General features: G+C 42.0%; 1 protein-coding gene across 1 annotated transcript; it reads right to left on the reverse strand.

The window, feature by feature from the left end:
• Nucleotides 1-6788: 6788 nt before the first annotated feature.
• LOC127753134 (uncharacterized) lies at nt 6789-8054 on the reverse strand. Its single transcript, XM_052278605.1, has one exon. It carries the CDS (start codon nt 7969-7971, stop codon nt 7243-7245), a length of 729 nt encoding a protein of 242 aa, XP_052134565.1. The 5' UTR covers nt 7972-8054; the 3' UTR covers nt 6789-7242.
• Between the last annotated feature and the right edge of the window lie 2238 nt (nt 8055-10292).

Genomic DNA, 10292 nt, shown 5'->3' on the forward strand with positions numbered 1-10292 from the left:
AATATTCGGATCCTTTGCTCATCGACAACGTCTCAGTGCATTTGCAAGTTTGCAACTTTCTACCCAACGCTAGGTGACACGCGTTACAGCTTTTGTTACGAGTACTTTTTACAGGTCCTACTACTTAGCCAAAAGAAAATGAGCAAAGGTTATAATCACTCCCGTTGACTCTAAACGCAATTCGTTTTAGATTTGTGTGCATAATTCTCTCCTTTTTAAATAGGGGGCTGCTATATAACGGTATCCCGTTTTCGAATGGGTTGATCTCGAGTAGGTATCAGGTGTGATACCTATCAGGTATCAAACGATTCTACACAACAAGATGATCCCGAGTAGGTATCAGGTGTGATACCTATCAGGTATCAGACGATTCTACACACGTTTCAGGTGATAACTATAAGTATCATGCGATACTTATCAGGTATCATGCGATTTTCTACCACGTATCGCGTGATACTCGCGAGGTATCATGTGAAACCTGTCAGGTATCAGATGATTTCAACCACGTATCGCGTGATACTCACGAGGTATACCTGTCATGTATCAGACGATTTCTACCACGTATCGCGTGATACTCGCGAGGTATCATATGATTTCTACCATGTTTCACATAATACTTGCGAGGTAACGGATGATACCTACCAGGTATCAGGTGATTCCTACTAGATATAGCTGGGCATCCCGTTGGGGGAGGAGCACCCCGACGCGCGGTCGCCCCCTGCAGACGAGGACGGCGACGACGGCGGCAGAGGATGGGCGCGGCGACGGTGGCGGTAGCGGGGGACGGGTGCGGTGGTGGTAGGGGATAGGCGCGGCGGCGGCGGCGGCGTCGACGGGAGACGGACGCCGCGGCGGTGGGGGATGGGCGCGGCGGCGGTGGCGGCGTCGACGGGGGACGGGCACGGCGGCGGTGGCGGTGGCAGCGGCGGCGGAGGCGACGGGGGACGGGCGTGGCAGCGGCGGGGGACAGCGACGGCGGCGAGTGAGTGTATGGATAAGAATCGTGTTCTGGAGAGGAGCTATTCCGTTGGGGGATGGTATCCTGTCCCCTAGCATTTCCGTTTTAAATAACATGCATCGGGCATTATTCGTAATATGGCCTTTTTTTTCTACACCTACTTGTCGTTCGTGGATCTAGTTTGTTGAAAGAAAGGCATTTTTTAGCCTAGCCGCTATGATCTGCTCCCTACCTCAAATAATCTACAATACTGTTCAAATTTCATTAGGTTTGACTAAATTTATAGAAAAACATAGTAATATTTTTATCACATAACAAGAAAACTGTCAAAATATGTTCAATGTTAGATGTAATGAGACTAATTTGGTGTTATAAGTGTTGTTATTTTTCTACCTGGCGCACCACTATCGACGTTTGATGTCGCGATTCCGGTATTTGCATAGTACGGGGATCGTTGGTACTAGTATATATGCGAGATTGTAATAAAAAAGATGGGGATGAGGATTTTTATATAGGTTCGGACCCCTGAATTGTCAGGTAATAATCCTACTCCTGTTGCCGAGGCCAGTCGTTGCTCTTATTCATCATAATCACGCCAGCACAATATTTGGGGTAGCCTATCTAATTGTTGTCGACTTGGCGGTCTGAAGTGCTGACTCGTAGTCAACAACAGGGTAGCCTTCCTCCTCGAATCCGCATCCGGCAAGATCAAAGACAACACTATGTCTCTCCTATCAGTATCCATAGACACCGTAAGGGACTAGCCATGCTTATCTCTGAAGTCGATATCTGGCGTCTTGTCTTGGCATATGTTGGCTTGTATGTTGATCTATTGTTTCGTGTCTTGATCTATTGTTCCGTCCCCCTCTCCTCCTAGGGGGTCTTGTATTTATACCCATAGGTGTTCCCTTTTCCAAGTAGAACTAGGAAAACCAATATGGATACAATTCGAGTAATCCTTATCGTTTCCACGTAGAACTCTATTTATCTTTCCTTATGCGGAACTCCTTCTATATCCGAAGGTTGTTTTCGTATAAGATATAATATGTGGTGGGTTCTGCCGAGATTTAGTCAACTACTATTTGGTACGTGGTATCCATAACTCTGATAGACTTATAACATGAAAGGGATGAGTAGTTATTAACGACATGCCTCATGCATATATCCAATTGAGACAGGTTAGTGAAGGGATGGTGCCTCTCTAGATGGATGACTCAACTCCAATCCTACTATAAGCTAATGACAATCATTCGAAGGTAGTCACACGGGGGATGACATTCGTTGCGATCGAGAAGATCGGTCGAGGATGGTTCAAGGTGGCTTGGCAATTGTGACTGATCACAAGTGTGGTCCTTCTCTGGTTATATTTTGATGGGTAGAAGACGATGGCATATGTTGTGACCAATTGCTATATAATTTCTCTTTCTCTAAATGTTTGACGCCATTAATTTTTTTAAATATGTTTGACCATTCGTCTTATTCAAAAACTTTTGTGAAATATGTAAAACTATACGTATACATAAAAGTATATTTAACAATTAATCAAATGATAGAAAAAAATTAATAATTACTTAATTTTTTTAATAAGATGAATAGTCAAATATGTTTAAAAAAGTCAACGGCGTTAAATATTTAGGGATGGAGGGAGTATTTTGCGGTAGGTTGCATCGTGATCCATTGGCAAGAATCTTCGAGGTGATCAATCCCTTATCTGGTTTATATATCTAGCTTTGACAATGTAAGCGTTTGTCAATTATTTGTTGAAGCCGTTATTCTAGATATGTCACTAGATAAAAATTCAATACCAATTGTTCTGGTAGGTTCGAACAATATCAGCGAACAAACTTTGGATCCTTATTGAAGCGTTGTTTCAGGGCGTGATACATTCATATTATCTTATATTTCTTCCCTTTCTTTTTCCTTTGAATATATGTTTAGTTGATGCAGAGGTCAGGTTTATTTTATCACTTAATGGATTATATATACGTGGACGAGTTGTCTTTCTTATAAAATGGGATTTTTTTTTTCTGGAAACGGATGGGCCAGAAAAACAATCAAATAACTCGATATGTTGTGCTTTATTTACTCCCTGCACTGTGTAAAAAAAACACGTTTTATATTTTATTAGGACAAACAGTGAAAATAAGAGAACATGTACTACTTTATCAGACAAAAATATCTTACATCTAGAAGTAACCAAAACACAAAAACATTATCTGCATTTAGCCAGTAACTTCTGCTAGCTAGGAAACAATTGGGTAGTTATTAGTTACATCCCACACTTGCCATATCGGCAAAGCGAGCTAGGTAGGGCAGATCCCCGGCGATGACACGCCAAGATCATACTATCTCAGCGACGCGCCGAGTGTCGGGCGTTGGGGCGCACCGGGTGACCGCCGCAATCGCTCCCACTGCGCCACGCGCGCTGCGTCATCATCCGTAGCCTCGCCTCGTACTCCTCCGTTCTAAAAAAACAGACCCTAAATTCTTGTGTCCAACGTTTTGACTGTCCATCTTATATGAGCTTTTTTTATAATTAGTATTTTTATTTTTGTTAGATGATAAAATATGATTAATATTTGATGCGTGACTTGTCTTTTTACTTTTTTTTATATTTTTTTAAATAAAACGGACGGTCAAATATTGAATACAGAAGAGTTTGTCTTTTTTTTTTTTTACGGAGAGAGTAGGCGACAGGGGAGAATTGAACCACCTGTGACGACCGGCGACGGCGACCCGGCCGGGCCGGGCGGTGCTCGCCGTCACATCCATCAGTAACCCAATCGGCCAATCCTGCGATAACACCTCCATCTCCACCTGTTCGACCTTCATCTATATCTATATCCTCTTAGATTCAACCCTGTCAGATATAGCTATCAACGTATGCACGATCTCTGGTCGTGGCTTGACTCTTGAGGAAGTAGCTGTAGGTAGATATACTAGGAGAGATCATGGAGATTTTGATTCAAACCGAACTTCAAAATCACATCTAAAGATTGCATCATCTGACCTGAAGAAATGGAGGCAATCTTTTAATTAAGGGACAGATTTTGTTCCGTGTGAAATGTAGACTGAATTTATATTAGCAATTTAATTTTTGGAATACGTAAGGAGCGTGTCATTGTATTAAGAAGGAATAAAGTTTATGTACGAAGCAGATCGAAAAAAGAAAACAACAGGGGGTAGAGTACATAAAGAAAACCAAAGATCAAAAGCCTATTCTCTAGCTAAATTTGGCGACCCCGCTCCATCCGTTGGAACTATCAATACAGGGTACTGCTTTGGCCAAACGCCAGAGTTCTGATTCGCCTGCCATGGCCCTTGCAACCTCCGTCCAAGTTCTGCTCTGCTGATTAAAGACTATTGTTTATTTTCTTCCAAACTGTCCACGCTACCAAGGTTGCAATGGTATCGAACCCCCGATGGAGTTCCTTGATCATCTTTTTCCGGCTGTCGCAAAGCCACAGGTGAAAGGAGGATTCATTGATCAGCAAGCAGTCCGAATGCCCAATCGCTCTAAGAGCAATCCACCACAGCTGATGAGACTTTGCACATGCGACCAAAAGATGATCGATAGTCTCCTCGCATTGATCATAGAGAACACAACAATCAGAGTGCGACAGGCCGTGGCTCCGAAGATGGTCTGCCGTCCAGCACCTGTTCAGAGCGACCAACCATAGAAAGTAGCGGCACCTAGGAGACATCAAAGACTTTTAAATTGGCTTGTGCTGGAAGCGAATTCTTCCCAAGAACAAGACACTGATCTGAGAACTCCCCTGACAGAGAGAATACTCCCCTGAGGACTCCAATCTCCATGTCAGCGAGTCAGGCTCCTCAGAAAGCTGCACTGATCTGAGAATGTCCCAGAATATATATTAGCAATACATGCAAACATCCAAAGGTATGTGCACAATGTGTGGAGAGGAGAGTCGTCTCATTCACTACTTCAGAAGAATTCGCTCCACAAATGCATAATTATAAAGATTAATTTAGCACATTGAACAACGTATCGGTGTATAGAATCAAAAACTCTCCTTTTGCCAAAAACGCATAGTGGAGACTGAAAGCAAGCATAACGCCTTCATGTTTCTCTATGGTCGTCAGTTCATCTCATCATTTCAAACTGAACGAATGGGCACTGAAACGCACCACACCGCATCGCACTACTTTACTGTCATCTCAACCCACACATCGCGTAATCCAAACAAAGTTACGATTGCCATCATCTATCCAGGCCACATTCCAACATCTTCAGGCTCCATGTGCATCATTACCTGTAGCTTCTGAAAGTCTTCAGAGTTCAGACTTCACCGATATACCACTAGACTTCATATAGGCCGTGACCATTATTCTAACTTCAGGACAACTTGTCGCCCTTTATTTCATTTTCAACTTGCGAGAAAGAAATTCGAGTCTCTTGGAAGCATAATGGAAGATAGACTGACCTCTGAAATCTGAACTGACGGCGCAATATAATCCTATCTTGCAAGAGAGAAATTAGTTGACAGAGAAGAAAGAAAGAAAGCCGGTCAGAGAAGGAAACGTTAGTGCTGACACACTCTCCAGCATGATGGAACTAGCTAGCTAGTTATGTTAACTCTGCATCAGTGCCGTGTGCGTAAGAACCCATTGAAGATTCAGAGATGATATTCATCACAATGCTAGCTGCAAAATGTCAAATGGACCATGTATCATGTGGTCGAGGAAGATTATTACATCAGTTCATCAGTTTGCATAATCTGATGGACTCTCCCTTCTTCACACAAAGCAAAGTGATCAGTTGATTAATTAGCATGATCGCATACTAGAAGCTTCCATCTGTGTACGTAGTTCAGCAGACAGAGTATCTATGTACGTTTTGCTGTGTCCACATGTCCAAAGTAGAGGTTAATTACGATACTCAAGCAATGATAATTTATTGTGGTAATAATTAGTTAGTGGCATTACATCAAATGTCTCCCTGAATCAACGGCTACCTGCAGGACATTCTGGATGAAGAAGAGAGGCTACTTGTTTTTGCCCCCACTGATGAGCTAGCTAGCATAGTGGTCACTGTGTTCAATGAAAAAGACCAAAAAGACAAAGGTAATAAGGCAATAAAGTGGAAAGGATTAGAAAGAGCTACTAGCTATTACTCTATATATTCTGTTCACTTTAGGAATTAGGAAATGAAAGCCACGCTCAAAGAATATATGTAGCTGTAAGGTCAGCTGACCAAGGACAATGGCTAGCTAGAAGTCCAGAACAAATTGACAAAAAAAAAGGCGCAATACCTTCAATATAGTAGAAACAAAAACAAAAGGAGATGAGTTTGATCTGAATAAATATATGTAAAAAATGCCATTTTTTGGGATAAGGCATTGAATAGGAGGATCAACTCTCCCAAATGGGAGCGCCACTCTCAGCAAACGAGCATGACAGTATATATACCACCTCCTTTTTTTTTAATACACAATGTACTTGAATTTTTATAATTTATTTAACTATTCGTATTTTTCTAAAAGTTTTTGTACAAATGGACAAACATATTAAATATGTTTAAAATACTTTCGATAAAAGATCTAGTCATACCCTTTTCCAATTTACATGTGGTATATGGCTACACTTTGACGTATCTTAACTTACGTAGTTTTGACTAAGTTATCCATGCGTTTAATTTATTGTCACATTTATGACAATATTTTCTTTTCAACATCTTAAATCCGCACCTCATTGTCTAAAAAAAAGATTGTAGTTTGCTAGCAAAAGTGTGGTATCAAATTTGACTATCTAACTTTAGGCAATCTTAAAAAGAAAAGCTATGGCATCTCTAGGCAATATTAGTATTGGAACCCGTACGCAACTAAATAAATAAATATTATTGATCAAAGTTCGAGAAAAAAATCAATTGTGTCATATATGAAAAAAAATAGAGGTTATATGTGTCAAATATGTAAAATCACAGCACAATATAATGGCATATCGCGTAATAAATAAATAAATAATCCCCTAAAGAGATGATGAAGAAAAGAAGGCTACTCCAACTAGAGCTAAATTTACAACCTCGCAAATTAGCACTTCATCCGTTTCATATTATAAGACTTTTTAGCATTACCCACATATATATGCCTAGATTCATTAACATATATATGAATGTGGATAATACTAGAAAGTCTTATAACCTGGAACGGAGATAGTACGTATCAAAAGAATAGTAGATCATGTGCTGTAAAATATAAACAAATCCAATCCAAACTAAACGATCACTTTGGTCGGACACGGAAACATGCATGCATTTGGTTGCCTCACGAGATCTCGACGTCGCACGGCACGCTGTTGAAGGACCGCGCCGCCGACGGCGACAAGCCGATGTTCACCGGCGAGCAGGTCACATTGACTTGGTAGTACCTGGAGGCGACGCCGCCGACTATGAACCGGACGCCCGTGGTCACCTCAACGTCCACGCTCAGCTCGCCGGCGGCGAGGTCGTGCTCCAGCTCCCAGGCGACCAGGTCCGGGACCGGGACCGGGCACGGCGCCGAGCGCGCCACGGCGCGCACCGGCAGCGTCGTCTCGTTGCGGTGGGGCTGGTGGAACCCCGGCACGACGTAGCCGGCGGCGAGCTCCAGCTCGGAGCCGCCGTAGAGCACGCGGAGCGCGACGCTGTCTTCGTAGCGCATGGAGACGCGGCGGTTGGGGTTGTCGATGGCGAGGGCGAGGTAGAAGGTGGCGTTGACGGTGGGGCCGCTGCAGCCCGGGCGGCGTTTGCGCGGCGTGACGTTGAGGTAGAAGGTGGCGTTGACGGTGGGGCCGCTGCAGTCCGGGCCGCGGTCGCGCGGCGTGACGTTGAGGTGGCGCACGGCGGCGCTGGTGACGGTGTACTCGATGGGCTTGGGGCGGACGACGAGCCAGAACACGAGCGCGACGAGGACGGCGACGACGATGGCGGCGAGTATCGCGGCGACGATGCACCGGACCACGGCCGCCCGGGTGGCGTGCCCCCCCTCCGCGATCCCTCGCCTCCTCGTCGGCATTGTGCTGTGGCGAACTGGCGATCGATGCTATGACGGTTACTACTGCATGGTCTGCTTTGTAGAGACTACTACTCTACTAGAGAGGCCGCGTCGTTGGCTTCTTTTTTTTTGGCGGGAAAAGTCGTGCTCTTCTTTTGCTTTCGGTTTGTGCTTTGATTCTGGCGGGAGGGATTCGACTTCGCTCTCCGCACTGAAGGAATATGTTTGAGCAGCTTTCGTGTGCTAGACTGCTCTCGTGCACGCTGGCTGGACTGTGCATCGCATCGATCACATTGTTCAGAAAATACACTGTTTAATTAATGGGCTTATGCCAACCTAGATTATTCTATATTTTAAAGAGTAAATTTCAAAAGGAAAATATTATACACACGACCAACACGTCCGATTAATTATAGGATGACCGTAATGTGTGTGTGATGTCAATGACTATATATACAGGACCAAGTCATACTGCCATCTCACGCTTCACATATTGCGTCATTCTGTCGTTTTAGTCTTACATCGGTCGAACAAATGCGTATATGGTTTATTCAAAAAATCTACGATTATTTTATCAAAACTATCAGTTTTGCTACAATTTTAACTAATATTTTAACTAATTGCAATAATAATATACGATTTGATAAAAAGCTACAACTTTATATATTTGATAAGTCTGGGTTCATCTATCATTATTTGTGTTTCTACATTGGCCGCTACAGTCAATTAAGGTTCTTTGAAATACAGTAATTTATAGGATTTTCACATGAACTAGTTTATTTCTTCCAAAATTTCTAGGAATCCTCCGTTCCAAATGAGGAACAGAAGATAGTTTCTCACCCACTTCACCACCACTTACCAATAAAAATTACCACGTTTATTTAAGTTGAGACTGTCAAATTTTTTACTACACCATAGCAAATCTAAGAAAATCTTGTTGTACTTTTTTTGAGGAGTAAAGTGCATTGGCAATCCTTAAACTTGTAGGGCTGTGTCATATAGGTTACTAAACTCTCAAAATGCATATCTAGATCCTAGAACTTGTCAAAGCGTATCATCTATGTCCCAAATCGGCACATCCCCTCTAGAATCCTACGTGGTACTGATGTAGTATACCACATGGATATGACGTGTCCTTTTCTTTTTTTTTCTTCTTTTCTTTTTCTTTTTCTTTTTCGTTTTCTTCTCATTCTTCTTTTTTTCCTTTCTTCTGCTCGGGTCACAGAGAAAGAAGAAGAAAGGGAAAAAAGAGAAGAAAAAAGAAAAAGCAAAAAAGTTAAATGGGTCCCATTTGTCAATCAACATTATGCCACGTCATGTCCATGTGGCATGCCACACCAGCGCCACGTAGGATTCTGAAGGGGTTGTGGCGATTTGAGACCTAGATGACACACTATGACAAGTTCTAGGATTTGGATATGCATTTTGAGAGTTTAGGGATCTAGATGACACACCTCTACAAATTTAAGGATCGCCCGTACGCTTTACTCTTGAAGAGTTATTGATGTATGAGACCCAATTTCTATTATCCTTTAAGGCACTAGTGGTGGCGGCAGTGAATTTGCCACTGCCAAAACCCACCACTTCTTTCGTAGTTTTTACAAATTAGCTTATGATATTCTTTAATTTTATGGAATACTCTAATATTTGTTTCAAATAAGTGAATACCATATATTTAAATAAGCAAACAAGTGATGCTAACATATCTGATAAAAAATATATTTTGTGTATGATATATTATAATATATTTTCTTTTACCCATAGTGAATTATGGGTATTTTGCTAGTATTGGGAAAAAAAAAATCTTGTTACAACTGCAGCTACAAACGAACAACTATCAAGTTGATCAAACTTATCTAATCGTGCACGTGATAAATTGTAGCTAGCAACCAAACATCCCCTATGGAACATCCTTTACAACATGCGTGCATACTGTATCCTTCAATTGATGAATGATGGATACCATACATGTGAGCATGTGAGAACATACTAGTTTCCTCTTAAAAAATAGGAAGAGTCTCCTTCATATATAGAAAGAGACATGTTTCCAATGCTATTTATTTTTCTTTCACTGCTATATTGTACTTTTGTAATAGAAAAAAAACGCACTATTATACAGTGCTTGTAAAGTGACCAGAAGACAGAAAGAGAAAACTTGAAAATGACACATGCACACACACTAGCTAGCTTAAACAAGATAATGTTTCTAGCACTTAATCAACTCCTATCTAGCTAGCAATAGAATAGACTACAGTGCATTATATATCGGTGTGCAGAAAGTGGAAGCTATAGCTTACTAGCTACTTTTACACTGGTTTCTCAAGTGGGGCAAAACAGAATCG

This window comes from Oryza glaberrima, chromosome 10 (genome assembly GCF_000147395.1).
Source record: "Oryza glaberrima chromosome 10, OglaRS2, whole genome shotgun sequence".
NCBI lineage: Eukaryota > Viridiplantae > Streptophyta > Magnoliopsida > Poales > Poaceae > Oryza > Oryza glaberrima.